The sequence below is a fragment of the Cydia fagiglandana genome, chromosome 8, assembly GCF_963556715.1.
Source record: "Cydia fagiglandana chromosome 8, ilCydFagi1.1, whole genome shotgun sequence".
NCBI classification, from domain to species: Eukaryota; Metazoa; Arthropoda; class Insecta; order Lepidoptera; family Tortricidae; genus Cydia; species Cydia fagiglandana.
In genome coordinates this window covers 1,683,833-1,700,303 of record NC_085939.1, presented here as the reverse complement: position 1 = coordinate 1,700,303, position 16,471 = coordinate 1,683,833, and the positions used below count along the sequence as shown (strand labels likewise).

Genomic DNA, 16,471 nt, shown 5'->3' with positions numbered 1-16,471 from the left:
CGAAAAGTCTATAACACTGATCTATGTAAAGAGCAAAATTATTCTCAAAGTGTAAAATTATTAGGGTCTGACCGAAACCACAGATTATATAATAGTTCTCGAAACCGAAATTTTTGTTAGGGTTCGCACTAGTTTCGGCCGAAACATAATTTTTTAAACCGAAACTGAAACATTCTAATCCTTTCCAAAATCTAAACGGTTCACGTTTAGGTTCTATTTGAAATACCCACATGTTTAATTTATTTGTTAGTTAGTGTTATTTGCTTGTTAAGCAAGGGTCCATAATTTGTCTTCCGCGGCTCATTCAAACAAATATTTGTTGGCGAAGGTGACTTTAGTATTGACTTTACAAACCCAAGACTTTGACAAAGCTTGTTTAAAGGCAGACTAGATGCAAATTTGCAGGATTTTGTAACTTGTAATCACGAAGTTATACCAGACAGATTCCACACCGCATTATAGGCGTTCCAAAATTGAAGCGCATAAATTGTACAAATTGTACAAATTGTACAAATTGTACAGTTATGCTTTTGGTCTCAAGGGACCGGGACCGGACCTTTGGTTGCTACTATTGAGGTTTCCCTTTTATCCAGGTGCCAATTAACCAGGTTTCACTGTAATATGAGAGTTATCTTCATTTAAATAAATGTTACATTAAAATATATGTTACATAAAAATACGGGGCACTCCCTTATTTTGTTACACTTATTATGCTGATAAAATACACCAAGTTTCGTTATTTTATCTCAATTACAAGGGGGTGCTCAAACACTTTGAAATTTTTCAAAGTTGTATGAAACCCAAAAAACCGGCCAAGTGCGAGTCGGACTCGCGTTCCAAGGGTTTCGTACATTACACAATTTTTAAATATGTATTTTTTTATGTGAAACGTGAGTGAAATCTCTTTAAAAAATCCGTAGGGGTCGGAGCAAAAACTAAGTAAGTCCGACTCACGCTTGACTGTACATTTCTAATAGGTTTTCCTGTCATCTATAGACCTATTTGATGTATTTTTTTCAAAATTTTAGACCCAGTAGTTTCGGAGATAAAGGGGGGAATGGTCATTTTTTGCCTATTCTCTTGAATTACTTTTAAACTGTTTATTCGAAAATTATAAAAAAAAATATATTTGAGATCCTTACAATAAGCTCTTTCATTTGATATGTAACATGATATAGTTTGAAAAACTTTATTTTTTAATTTTCTCATTTACCCCCCAAAAGTGGCAACCATGTTTAAAATTCATTTGTTTACGTTACATGTCCGTATTTGGGTCACAAACTTACATATCTGTACCAAATTTCAACTTAATTAGTCCAGTAGTTCCGGAGAAAATCGTCTGTGACAGACGGACAGACAGACATCAGACAGACGCACGAGTGATCCTATAAGGGTTCCGTTTTTTCCTTTTGAGGTACGGAACCCTAAAAAAAAGTATTTATTATTCAGAATGTTATTTAAGTATCTGGTTTCACACTATTTGCACATGTGATTTATAAGTTTTGAAGCAGAAAAACATTATAATTTCTATTTTTTATAATTTTTCAAAAGGTCACCTATAAAATCATAAAAAATAGAAATAAAAATGTTTTTGTACTAAATAACTTTTAAATCACACTTTCAAATAATGTGAAAACTACGACTTACATATAAATCTAAAAAATAATACCTTAATTTTTTTGGGTTTCATAACTCTCATACAACTTTGAAAATTTTAAAGCGTTTGAGCACCCCCTTGTGGTTGAGATAAGATTACAAAACTTGGTGTATTTTGTCAACATAACATAACAAATGAGAGGGTGCCCGGCCGCTTCTTCTAGCTTAGACTTTGAATTATTCCCATACAAACGTGAACCACCCTAACCTACCTACCCCTAGTGTAGCCTAGAAGATGTTTATGTTAACTTTAGCCAGTCTTCTCCAAGACCACGGGGAGAATAAGAGCCGTCCTCGAAACGTCGGAGGTACATTTAAAACTTAATTTTACGCGTTTAAGTCCCGTCGTTAGGTGTGAATAATAATAACATTATTTTGTTAGGGTTCCGTAGCCAAATGGCAAAAAACAGAACCCTTATGGATTCGTCATGACTGTCTGTCTGTCTGTCCGTCCGTATGTCACAGCCACTTTTTTCCGAAACTATAAGAATAAGAACTAAACTGTTGAAACTCGGTAAATAAACAAAAAAAAAAAACAATAATTATATCATGTACATTACCATGCAAACTTCCACCGAAAATTGGTTTGAGCGAGATCTAGTAAGTAGTTTTTATTTAATACGTCATAAATCGTAAACCGCAATTTTTTTTTTATGTTACTTGCTGCTACGGAACCCTTCATGGGCGAGTCTGACTCGCACTTGGCCGCTTTTTTGATATTGTTAACTTCGAAAAAAATTGTCATTTACCATTTGTACAGGCAGCAAAACTATTCGCTTAACACCTTTGCGTACAAACTTCAAGCCAGGGGCGTGAGGGAATTTACTTTTCCGACTGTACTTACATGCTGCTTTATAGTATGGAAGTAGGTTATGCTATTTAATAAATATGTTTCAATTTCAATCACATTAACTCATTTGCGTAAAGGCAGGCGTGGCTCACTCCGCGATTTCGTCGCTTTGCTACAGGTAGTAGCTACCTAGCTACATCCGTTCTACCCCAATTTTGGGGAAAGCCATAAGCCGCGCTTGGCGCTGTCGCCACCTAGCGGCCATATCTGTACTGTTCGTAACAGACGCGTTTTGTGTTAGAGAGTGAGTCTTCTGTACCCAGTACCTACTATTATTTATTCTGTGGTAAAGGTAGACGTCCACAGGCCGCATTGCACGCATCGGGCGCATCGCACACAACACGCAACGGATCAGAGGGGCTACAGCGAAAACCGTTTTTCGCAAATTGCGGGGATTTTTCTCTTTTACTCCAATGAAGGCGTAATTAGAGTGACGGAGAAAAATGCCCGCAATTTGCGAACTTCGATTTTCGCGGTTATAGCTCAGTGGACGTACTTGTGTGACTTTCTATACCTACCAAGAATACTAAAATCCGTTAGGTACGTGCGATGCGGCCCTCTGGACGTCTACCTTCACGTTAGACCGCTAGCTTACTTTGCTATGACATGACAGACGATCACGTGATGCTTTCCATAGAAAACGATGCGCCGGAAGCTCCGGCCCGGACACGGCCCGGTCAAGCGTGAGTCATCCTTAAATTGATAGCATGATCGCAAATTAGTGTTGTTTAAATTTACTTGGTCGCCATGTTGAACCTACTCTTATAATAGGTATTTAACCTACCTACCTAGCTGGTCTATTTGTGATGGAGTAGAGATACAAAACAAACAAATGACGACGTACTTACCTACCTATCTACAGTATCTACCCCTAGCAACCGATGTTAGATCGATATACATACCTAGACAGAGGTTAGGTACAGTGAACGTCAATAATAGCGGTTGAATTGGAACTACGCGTCATTCTCATGAATTAGATTAGTGGTCGGCAACCTTTTAGCAGCCAAGGGCTACATAGCATTTAACGAAGTGGACGCGGGCCGCACTTTGTTAATATTTATGACTTTATCAGACATTGTCATTTGTCAATATTACATACAAAATAGCCAGGGAGGCTCGCGGGCCGCTGGTTGCCGACCGCTGAATTAGATGATACCTAGGTAGGCAGATGGAACAAAAAGAATAATGTAAAACAAGAAGTACCTAGCTAGGTGGGTATGTAGACTATGGCTAGGGTTGCCATAATTAGTCGGAACTGATAAGGGACAGTGGTATTCTAGCAGCAGGGGCCACCGAGGGGGGGGTGGTATCTGGTTGCTGCTGTTTGGAGCTAGGTACAGGGTCACTACCCACTAGGCCAGACCGGTCGACAAAAACGGGACCAGTAAAAATACGGGACGTGATACTTAAATCGTACGCCAACCCTAACTATGGCAGATTCTTTAGGTGTGTTATTAATTTTATCCACTGCCTATAAATACTAATTTAGAATGTCACCAGTCACACATTCATCATGTAAGCAAGTAGACAATAAGATGTCAAGTCAGTCGTTATTCGCCGTTAGGTGGGTAGGGTTAGGGTTCAATTACTATGACCATACCTCAGATACCTGTCAAATACCCGGTACCCTATTTCTCTCCTCTTAAATGCTCTTTCTACCTACCTATTTTTGTTGATAGTTTATGAAAGTAACAAATAAACAAACCTGGCGTCGTTTGTGTTTGATAGTTGGGTTTTTTCATCCACTCATAAGGAGATCTTGGCGCGGCCGGCGGCTGCGAGGGCCTCGAGCCAGGCGAGCCTTCGCCGGGGCTCGCGAGGTCCCCTCTTGCCGGCGACGGCATCTCCCCGATCTCCCGTTCCCCCGGTTCCCGTTTAGGAAAATGGTGAGGATCCGGCACCCATTCACCCCCGGCCGGCGCCCCGTTCCACGCGCACCATTGCTGCTCTTCAAAGTTCTGCGGTTGCCAACCGTACCAGCCGCTCGCACCGTACTGCCCGCCTTTGCCTTGGTACATGGCGAGCGGGTTAACGTAGTTCACCATGCTTTGATCACCGTCCGGGCATCGCACATACACTGCTGTCACTACACTTCGGTCACGGGAGCACGGAATAAAAAAATAACCGACATGCACCTGATAACAATCGCGACTGACTGAGCGAAACGAAACGAAAGCGGGTGGTGGCGACGGGAGGGGCGCTGGCGCGCGCTCGGGGCGGGCTCTGCTCCGACCAATAGCCGACGCGTTTTGGAACGACCCGCCCCGACGGCTTGTCGCGGCCGCGGCTGTTATTTTCATTTGCCTAATTACAACAAAAATAAATAATGAACATGCTGAAAGCCCGGTAAGGGCAGTGGGTAATGAAGTCGGCGTATCGGTGTCCAGAAATGGAAATTACCTAATAAAAATTAACACTTTTTTGAGATAAAATTTTGTGAGAAAAGATACCTAATCATGAGCTTAGCCAGCTTTTTAGGTACCTAAAATACTATACAATAAGTACTAAAAAAGTTGGCCTACTTTTGTACTACTTAACTGAAATCACTAATCCAACTGTCATTAGTACATTTTATGGCTCCTCTACACGATGGGCCAACGCCGGCCACTCCAAGGGACGCCGCCATGCGGTAGAATGAGATAGCTATATCACTTGCTCCCTCTAACGCATAAATGCGTCCCTTGGAGTGGCCGGCGTTGGCCCATCGTGTAGAGGAGCCAGTAGATAGGTAGGTAAACAAAATCTACCCTCAAATCAAATGGCTCCTTAAGCCAGTTGAGGGTAGATGAAAACATTAATTGATAAAATAATGTAGGAAATTGCTATTAGAAAGAAGCAATTCGGCATGGTTTATAAAACAATCACACCAGCAGTCTTCAAATAAAAATTACAAAAAAAAACCGGCCAAGTGCGAGTCGGACTCGCGTTCCGTACATTTCCCAATTTTTAACAATGTATTTTTATATGTGAATCGCGAGTGAATTGCCTTCAAAAAACCCCTAGGAGTTGGATCAAAAACAAAGTAGGTTAGTCCGACTCACGCTTGACTGCATATTGCTAATAGGTTTTTCCTGTCATCTATAGGTAAAGAACTATTTTGTATACCTATTTTTTCAAAATTTTAGACCCAGTAGTTTCGGAAAGAAAGGGGGGAATGGTAATTTTTTGGCTATTTTCTTAAATATTATTAACTACTAAACTATTTTAAAATTAGAAAAAAATATACACCGTGTTTTTTTTTTATTTCTGTTAATTTCAAGAGTGTATTCCTGAGCTTAAATCAAGTAACTTTCTCAAAGACACCGATATTCTAATTGACTCCATTTCGGAGATAGTCAATATTTTTTTTTTTCCTATAAGGACTCTACAAGCGTGTACACTTGCCTTAGGGCCGGTTTACATATTGATTAGTGTTTAGAATGAGTTCATTATTATTAATTCATTTATTCATATAAACAATTACAATGATACATTTATACAATAAATGCGCCAAACTGGAGTAACCAGTTTGTTGGCGCGCCGCCCTCAACTCTTACTTAATATTAAGGTAAATGTTTACAATCGTGACTTATATACTATTGTTAGTAGAAAAGAAAGCATGCATTTTTTAACTATTTATATTGTTATTGATATTTTAATATGTACATGATTGTGGAATGATTTTATAATTTTCTAGGTAAGTATGTATTTGAAATTATTCCTTTTTAGGTAAGTATATTTCCAACATCTCCAGTTTTAACTTTCTTTTAAACGCTGCTTTTGTAATATTTTCATTTACAGACATACATTTGCTACTAAATTTAAATTCAATCTCGGTCGATTGACGTTCGAAATAACATTGATATGTCACATATTTCAATTGTTTGGTTGAGTTAAATGTAATGTAGTGTAATGGACCCGGGTATGTCCTTAAACTACGTCCAAAACCACCGGTGGACGGGCAGCAGCGTCCCTCAAATTCGGTGTACTCGACTGCGATCGCCAACCCGCCTGCCAAGCGTGGCGATTATGGCATTCACCCCCCATCCGGCACGTATGGAGGTCCAAGGGGGAGGCCTATGTTCAGCAGTGGACGTCTTATGGCTGAGATGATGATGATGATGATGAAATGTAATGCCCGTGTAACAACAACGCTATATGCTACATTTAATTACTTTTTAAACTTATTTTTTTTTTGGAAAAAAAAGCAAAAAAAATTTTTTTTTTGAAAACTAACTATGCCATTTAGTTCTCTTAAACGTACTTAACCACACCCCGAAGTTAACGGAAATAAAAAAAAAACACGGTGTATATACAGGGTGGAAAGATAAGTCGGGCCCTGGAGGGAAACTACCATAAGAGTCTTAAGTTGGCTCATTTTACTTAAAGGAGACATTCCTTTATTTTTAAAAAGAAACAAAACTGCATTCAAAGATTTTCTAAAACTCGCTTGCCTCGCCCGGGATTCGAACAGACTAAAAATTAAAAATTAAATAAAACTCGCAATTTTATTCGACTAGTCCATAGACTTATAATATATAGAGACGGTGTCTCAGCGAGCTGTCACTGTTGCCACTTTTGTTTAGTGTACGATTAACAATTTAACACCACCTTGCTGTAGCCATGTCGATAAAGTCATATCGATAAACTATCGACATTTCTTACAATTTTAATTTTACTTCAAAGGTTTGACGATATCTAAAATGAACAAAAACGCTTTTTCACCACACCAGCTCGGAAAGGCTTACTTTGCACTTCAAAAACTGATAGCAAAGTTTCATTTTATTCACATGTGAGGCAAAGTAATCAAATGCAAATTTTGAGTTGTTTTCTCATATCTTCTGGTAGAATTGACTTTTAAATGATGATTTTGGATGATAAATATTTAATAACATTCATTTGGATTTGATTTGGTTTGATTTTGTTTGATATTTTACATTTAATATTTGCTTCGGGTTGGTGTGGTGAAAAATTTTGTGTTTCACTCGGGGGCAAATTTTGTTTAACCCTCGTGCTTTGAAACCCTCGCAACGCTCAAGGTTCCATTTTCCGAACCACTCGCTACGCTCGTGGTTCAATTTTGGAATCTTTCGCTTGCTCGGCTATCAATATTAGCACGAGCGGTTAAACAACAACTTTACCCCCTTGTAAAACAAATAACTTTTTAATACAGTTGCGAAAAAATAAGAAAAACATTGTTAATCGTACACTAAACAAAAGTGGTAACAGTGACAGCTCGGTTAAACGTCGCCTTTAAGTATATTATATCTATGGGCGTTTGGCAGCTATTCCGTTCCATTCAGTCAACTTATTAAGAACGGAATTTTCAATATTGAATATTAAAAACTAAACGTGTTATAATGATGAAGAGCTAAATAATTAAATATGAAATATGTAATATTTTTCGTATTCTTACATTAACGGTAGGTTTTTATGCTGATTACGACGTTTAAAGGAAACTAATATTAACACTCATCAATAAGTAGTCGTGAATTGGAACAAGTATAAATTTAAAAAAATTGGAAAAGTAAAAAGCACTAGTTCGAGATAACCAACTTTCCGCACGCTAAACAGCTACGTAAAGTAGCACTTTTTGAGCAACTGTATTAAAAATAACTATTTATTATTCTTTATTGTGGTTATCAGATCACAATTTTATCGTCACGCCCCAACAGGGAACCAAGGGAAAGTTCAGATATTTAATTAAAATACATAAATACCTACTATAGTAGTATACCCTATAATGGGCGTGGAACCAGTAATGGGACAAAAAAACATAATTCCTCTAAAATAAGTATCTAAAAGTAGTTTATAAACACTGGCTGTATATTATCATAAATAAGAGTCCTAAAGCTGTTTCAGTTTGAAGTTTCATTAAATTTGGTTGCTTTTTAAGAAATTGGCGTCAACCCAAAAGTTGTCGTGTCACTGAAAAAAAATACCACTACGAATTCTTAACAACTTCGCTAAGAGAGGTGAGTTAATTTATTAAATTTCAATGGCTACAAATATAATGACCACCAAAAAATTCTTTGGTACCCTAAATAAAAAAATCATGCTTACCAAAAAAAATTACTTAACACCAAAAAAATAAGGCCTAAAATTACAAATGTACCACCATTTTAATTATGACTGCACTTCAAATTGTATTCGAATACCAAATATATTGAATGATTACCAAAAATCATTAATGATCACCAAATCTTGAAGACCAAATAAATGCGATATTTTCACCTAAATAAACCACTATGATACCAAAAAATTTATACATATTACCAAATAAAGTAAAATGATGCCAAAATTACTAGCCCCTCCCGCTCAACCCCCGCACCCCGCACCGCATAACTTAGGTAGGCATACTGAAATGCTACTAGAAAAGTATGTTAGGTTAGGTTTGTACTGCTATCAGTTAAGTGGGCTAAGTTAACACTGCGACCCTTACAGAAACGAATTGCTACTAGAAAAGTGGGTTAGGTTAGGTTTGAACTGCGACCCTTACAGAAAAGAAATGCTACTAGAAAAATGGGGTAGGTTAGGTTTGAACTGCGACCCTTACAGAAACGAAATGCTACTAGAAAAGTGGGTTAGGTTAGGTTTGAACTGTGACCCTTACAGAAACGAAATGCTACTAGAAAAGTGGGTTAGGTTAGGTTTGAACTCCGACCCACACAGAAACGAAATTCTACTAGAAAAGTGGGTTAGGTTAGGTTTAAACTGCGACCCTTCCAGATAAGAAATGCTACTAGAAAAGTGGGTTAGGTTAGGTTTGAACTGCGAACCTTACAGAAACGAAATGTTACTAGAAAAGTGGGTTAGGTTAGGTTTGAACTGCGAACCTTACAGAAACGAAATGTTACTAGAAAAGTGGGTTAGGTTAGGTTTGAACTGCGAACCTTACAGAAACGAAATGTTACTAGAAAAGTGGGTTAGGTTAGGTTTGAACTGCAACCCATACAGAAACGAAATGCTACTAGAAAATTTTGCTTTGCTTTAATAGGATAGCAAGATTTAAAAATTTGGTTATAATTTTACATTAAAATGGAGTTCTAATTTTGGTGGTCATTTACTATTTTTGGGTTTACAATGATTATTTTGGTGTCATTTTATTTAATAGGATAGCACGATGTAAAAATTTGGTTATCAATTGACATTAAATTGGGGTTTGAAATTTGGTAATTATTTACAATTTTTGGGTTAATAATGATTAATTTGGTGTCATTTCCTTTAATAGGATAGTAAAATGTATTAAAATTGGTAATCATTTCACATTAAAATGGTGTTATAATTTTGGTGATCATTCATTATTTTAGGGTGGTAAAGTAGATTTTTTTGGTATTAAATTTTATTAAATCTGGTGATCAGTTAAATAGCAGCCAATTTCAATTAATTAATACTTGATGAAAACTAGAATGTGTTTTGTTAGTTGCATTTACCATGAGATAAGGTATACAACACACTATGTTGTGAGTCCATAGATGTAAAAAAATAGTGGTATTTGGCCCAATCCCATTATAGGAGCTGTAAAACTGCGTACCTCCTATGATGGGACAATTGACAGAATGATGCTTGCCATGCCATAATTTCATGTTTAAACAATACAGAAGTAAAATGTAGTTACGAAATATGTCAATCAGGAGGTATTCTCGGACTTCGGATAAATTAATATCGTTTTTCCAAACTTTTATTTAACTTGCCCTGTTAGTTAGTGTGGGTCCAATCTTGGTAGCTGAATTTGAGCCACTTTTCGATTTCCGATTCAGTTGAAATCTTGTGTAAGTACGTAATTAAGTATGCAAATCGGATGATAATGCAATATTATGATAACATGGACCTTATCTGATGATGGAGACAGGAGGTGGCCATGGGAACTTTATCGCAATAAACCCTAACTAATTGTGTTTGGGTATATTAGAATTGTCTCGATGGATCTAATACGATAATAATTGGCTGTGGAAAGAAAAATACATTCAGCGATAAAAGCTTATACCAAAAATTGATTTTTTTGCCGTAACTTATTCCCCATTTCTATATTTTATACTGATAGAGCAATGTCCATTATAGGGGGCCCATTACTGGATCCACGTCCATTACCGGGGGCCCATTACTGGAGCTTTGGTGTCCATGACTGGAGAAAAAAAGCATAGTTTTAATTTGTTAAATATGTGGAAACTAATTGCTGTATTTTTGATACAACACGCCTAAAACATGAAAGACGGGTAGGACTTTCATCTTTTAACACGCTAAGCGGTAGACCATTTACATGTATACGGGAAATATCATAAATACTCCAAATTTCCTCTTAAATGTCCCATGACTGGTGCTGTTACTATATAAGATATGTGTTCCGCAATAATTGAAATATTTTATTATATTCTAATATATTTATTATTCATTAGCATTTCAATTATGTATGTTTAACGAAGATAGAAGATATTGAAGCTTCAATTAATAGCTATTTCGTTCCGCTGTGTAGCGTTTATTGATATATAACATGATTAAAATCGACTTTTCACATCCCTAAAAGAGCACACATACACGTTTTTACGCACACATACACAGCCTGGATGCATCAAAAAAGGCAACACTTGATTTGAAGTTCACCTTGTCAACAGTATGGTTGTCCTTTTTTGACTAATGGCATTTTTAAAATAGCGAGGAGAGAGAAATTATACTAGTTGCTGCGCCGTCAAAGAGAACAGAAAGCGTAGGGGCCTTGGACTAGTCGATACAGTTAATGTTAGTGATAACATTTCTCCAAGAAACATTAGGTGTTACACTCGTCTGTCGTACAAAATATCCATAAAATCTAATATTTAGTACTAAAGATTTTTAGACAAGCAAAATTTTAGAAAAAAAGAAAAATACTTTGAATGTAGTTTTGTTTTTTTTTTATTATAAAGGAATGTCTCCTTTAAGTAAAATGAGCCAACTTAAGGATTTAAGGTAGTTTCCCTCCAGGGCCCGACTTATCTTTCCATCCTGGCCGCGTAGCCAAGATGCCGATCGCTTACGCTCCGTAGCGATCGAAACGCAACTGTCACTGTCGCACTTATATGGAAGAGTGATAGAGAGACATAATGCTTTTCGTTGTCGAAGCGATAGCGATTGTAACCTTGGCTAGGCCGGCTGTATATTTGAGATTCTCCAAATGAGCTCTCTTATTTTATACTTAGTTTAAAAAACATTACCTATGCTTTTTAATTTTCTCATTTACCCGCCAAAAGCGGCCTCCATGTTTGAAATTCCTTTGTTTACGTAAGATGACCGTCTTATGGGCCACGTGTACCAAATTACAACTTAATTGGACCAGTAGGTACTTTTGGAACAAATTTAATGGGCTGTGACAGACGACAGACAGACGCACGAGTGATCCTATAAGGGTTTCGTTTTTCCTTTTGAGGTACGGAACCCTAAAAATTAGGGCAGATGCCCTGCCTGTCTAGGTTAGGTACACGTAAAGTTAACCCTACAGTGTGTGTCGCTGCATAAGTCTTTCAAAAAGGTAAATGGTATTAGGTAAATATTTTAGGAATTAGCTTGAATTGCGCCGAAAAAACAACTCCAAAAAATATCGTGAAAGTAAAGCTTAGTTAGAATAGAACATATGTTACGTCGGAGTACGTCGGTACATTCAATGAAAAAATATAGCGAACATGATCGGTTAAACTGTTTTCGAGTTATCGCAAAAAGTCACCGCGGTCCAGGCGACGTTAGTCATCGTACTCATCGTCATCGCCTTCCGGTTGATACTTCGTCACATGATAGTTTAGATCAGGGCGGGTCTCCAAACCCCGGCCCGCGGGCCAAATTCGGCCCGCCACACCCAAAGCGTCCGGCCCACGGGAGCTAACAGCAAGCAACCAGATAAACCCCCCTAAAACCACCAACGATGCCGACTCCGCCTTAGATGGGGTGCCGCAGGGTCGCTATCAGCATTCGACCGCGTGCGCCCCGGCAGGCCGTGGGCATTTTGGGTGCCAGCTGGTCAGCACCCCAGTCCTGTGAGCTTTTAACAGCGGGGACACATAGCGCCTAGCTCTGCCCCCTGCCCCTCGTCGGCGGAGTGGATGCATGTCAGGATCGTTCTCGCGCGCACGCTCCGCTGCCTCCTTCTGTGACAGTACCTATTTCGTCACTGAAGGAGGCCTTCGCCTTCCATGCCTCTTCGCCTCTGCTATGCCAACCAAAGGTCTGCTCCAAGTGTAGCTTGAAGGGTGGCCCGCTGGGGCCCCCATGCAGGGCAATCCTCGAGAGTATGACGCGCCGTGTTTACAGGTGCGCAACACTCATGGCACATGGGGGATTCCTCCCTCCCTATGCGGTGCAGGTTCTTACCAAAGCATCAATGGTCAGTAAATATCTGCACCATGTGGAAAGTTAGCGTACCTTGTCTCCTTCCACCCAGCGTTCTAGATGCGGCAGTAAGTGTATCTTACCGTCATCAGCCCATATTTTGCATCGTCGAGCTCTGCCCTCAATCGGCGAAGTGTTTCCACTTGCGCAGATGCCCGGATATTTCGAACTTGTTCTCCATCTGGGAACTCTGCTGCCGCTCTTCTCCCAGCCCAAAGTGTAGCGGTGAAACTCTCCAAGAATGTGAGCCTGAAGGTCCCAGGGAGAGTCTGCAGCCAGGATCGTTGCCGCTGTAAACGATACCGTACGATACCCACGTGCTCTCAAAGATATTGCCCTCTCTGGTCCCTGGACTATTGTCGACAGAAAGGGCATCAACCCATATGGGAGTGCCATATAGGGCCATACTTCGCAGGACGCGAGAGTAAAGGAGTCTACATATATAATTTGGCTCACCCACGTTATGAAGCAGCCGACCGAGCAGAACGCCCGAGTCCTACCGTAAACATCGAAAATCGCTGCATCTTTATCGCCTTTGCCATTGTATTGTATCCTATCCTATCCACACGGATATTATTATATTTTTCAACACACATGCTAGAACTTATTGAACCGCTTTTAGGCTCATAACCCATATTACATTATTGCGCTAGGCAGGCTATAAACAAACCGCCTTGATGCATCAATGTCATAGTAAAAACTTGAGAAATAACTGTTTAAGGCCTATTACCTATAGTATGTATAAGTTACTTGATGGTTTACTAAACAAATTAGTGCTCCCTCCCATTGTGGTGTAGTGGGGAACGAGGTGGTGGATCGATTAGCTAGGGAAGCATCCGAAATGGGTGTTAAATGTCATAATGTCCCTTGGTTCTCTGATGTTCTGTACTAGGTCAAAAATATGTGCTTTGTAGTAGTAGTAGTAAAACACTTTATTGTACAAAAAAACAAAACAAAACAGGAAAAATAACATTCGTCATTAGTACAAAGGCGAACTTTGACATGTGGACCGAATATTTTGATGAAAGATCTCGCTCTAACGGTATATGATATAAAACGATCCAACCCACTCTTCCTCGTGCTTCGTGGTTCTCTTTCTGTAGATGAACAGGCAGGATTTAATTGTTGCTCTTAGATTGCGATCTGGTCACATTCCTTTAAATAGCTATGCGTATAAGTATGATGCGTAAAGTTGACTCGCCCAAATGTAATTTATGCGCAGTAGTTGAAGACGTGTTTCATATTTCAATGGAATGTCGCCGAGGTGCTGCACAGCGTCGTCAGGTGCTATGACCACAGAATAAATAATAGTACTAGGTACAGAAGACTCACTCTCTAACAAAAAGCGCCTGTCACGATCAGCACAGATATGGCCGCTAGGTGGCGACAGCACCACGCGCGCCTAATGGCAAACCCCAAAATTGGGGTCAAACGGATGTACTTTCAGCAACGCCACGTGAGCCACGCCTGCTATGACCTCGGCAGAGTCAATAGCATCCTGGCATGTCCAGCCTCTGAAGAGGCTGGGCTTCTTTATAATATGGTTAAGGATATCATACAAATTAGAAGTAGTGAAAGTGGCATTTGTAAAAACCCTCTATAATGATAAAAACCCAAAAATCACTATATGTATGCCTTTAAGATTTGAGGAGTTCCCTCGATTCCTCATGGATCCCATCATCAGAACTGGGGTTTGACAAAAACGGGACCAATCTGTATGCATATACATACAATAAAAAAAAGTATTTTCAAAATCGGTCCAGTAATGACGGAGATATGGAGTAACAAACATAAAAAATAAAAATAAAAAACATACAACCGAATTGATAACCTCCTTCTTTGAGATTTGGAAGTCGGTTAAAAATAAAGAATTAAAGAAAATAGTGCTGCGCTCTGGCGGGCCGTGGCGGCAGAACATTGCAGAAATCAACCTCTGAGCGGCTACCGCAAAAACCGAAATTTTGCAAATTGCGGGGATCTTTCTCTTTTACTCCAATGAAGGTGTAATTAGAGTGACAGAGAAAAATCCCCGCAATTTGCGAACTTCGATTTTTGCGGTTATAGCCCTGTATTTCCTGCTAAATTAACCGACGAAATTGTGTACGTATATTGACAGTAAACCGTCACCCTTTTAAAAACGTGTATTCAATTTAGTCGCATTGCTTGTATTCGAGGGATACCAGCCCGTGATGCATATAATTACCCCAAAATTGGGGTATTTTGTATTTTAATAACATTTTCAATTATCAAATTGTAAGTTAGAGTCTGTGCGGAAAGAGAAGAGTCGTGGGATTTGAGGGCGCGCCAGTGCTATTTTATAGTTTTTGCTATGCTGACAACACTGGTCACGTGATTATAGTACGACACTAAACGTCATGATACTTGAATCCCTTTTGTTCCGGTTTTTTACCACGGCTTACTAAACGAAGCCTGGTGGCGGTGTCGGCTCGTCAACTCAATCCTCTGATTTAGCGCAGGCACTAGTTTTCTTTTTAAAACACACTTGTTTTTATGTCTCAGATACTAAAAAGTGACAGTGCGATTGACAAAACTGCTAAAACTAGTTAAGAATCTGCCCAATACAACTGTAATTTTAGTACCAAACAAGATAGAGTCTCATTTATGTACTGCCTAATCTGTGCAGTCCAACAGTTATTAAAACCGGGTAGATCGGGTAGAAATTGGGCAATAGAACTGTAGTTTTATCTGGGATATATTTCACCCATTGTAAACTTGACTTGTAATGTATGTGTACATTATTAATAATAAATATGAATATGAATAAAAATAGTGCATTAGTAGGTAGGCCTTATTGGGATATGTCCGGTTCTCTCATCTCACGATATTTTACTTCGCCGAAAAGTCACTGCTAAATATGCAATATAATTTCGTAACTAACAGAACCTACAAATAAAGAAATATTTTATTAGAAAAAGTTTTATTCAGAACCTAGTAAACTTACAAATAAAGAAATATTTTATTAGAAAAAGTTTTATTCTTTGTAATCGAAGTCTGAATTAAAATATTCAATGTCACTTATGTTTGAGCTAGCTTCGGAACAACCAGGGCCAGGGACACTCATAGAACTATCTTCATCTGCACTGGATGTGCTTGAATCCGGCACGTAGATTACGAATTCTTGCATATCACCTACTTAGCGGTCTTTTATTCGAGATACCGTAGGTACTTTTACACAATCCTGAAAAAGAAATTACATATAAATATGCATAAAATAGCAAGTATCAAGACTATTTGTCAGTTATTTTAAAGATCATGAATGACCTGCATATATATGAAAATTAATATATTTTGAATGAATATACTTACCAATTATGTACCGGAGACAAGTTACTTAGGGGGCTTATTAAATAGGTAATTATTTAATATTAAATACAACATCAATACCCGCGAATAGCGGAAACACGTTCCGCGACTTTTTGTAAGTCGATAGTCGGCTTTTAGCCGTTTTCTTCCCACTGACAAAACCGAACAATGTTAAATATAATTTTCTTTGTGGTTTTATGTACGGTTTTATCGTGTTTTGAAAATATTATATACATAAAACTTGCGGTTTTTGTTAATAAAAATATACAATGACAGAAGTTTGTTTACTTTTTACAAGACAGGTGTCAA

General features: G+C 38.6%; 2 protein-coding genes across 2 annotated transcripts in view; both read right to left on the bottom strand.

The window, feature by feature from the left end:
* The window catches only part of LOC134666413 (homeobox protein CDX-1), a 28,333-nt gene extending 23,674 nt beyond the window's left edge, over positions 1 to 4,659 (bottom strand). Inside the window, exon 1 of the mRNA XM_063523543.1 lies at positions 4,212 to 4,659. Within this exon, the coding sequence (XP_063379613.1) occupies positions 4,212 to 4,551 (340 nt within the window). The 5' untranslated portion in view covers positions 4,552 to 4,659. The remainder of the gene's footprint in view (positions 1 to 4,211) is intronic.
* The window catches only part of LOC134666441 (uncharacterized), a 215,024-nt gene that overhangs the window by 137,448 nt on the left and 61,105 nt on the right, over positions 1 to 16,471 (bottom strand). The gene's annotated exons all lie outside the window — the stretch shown is intronic.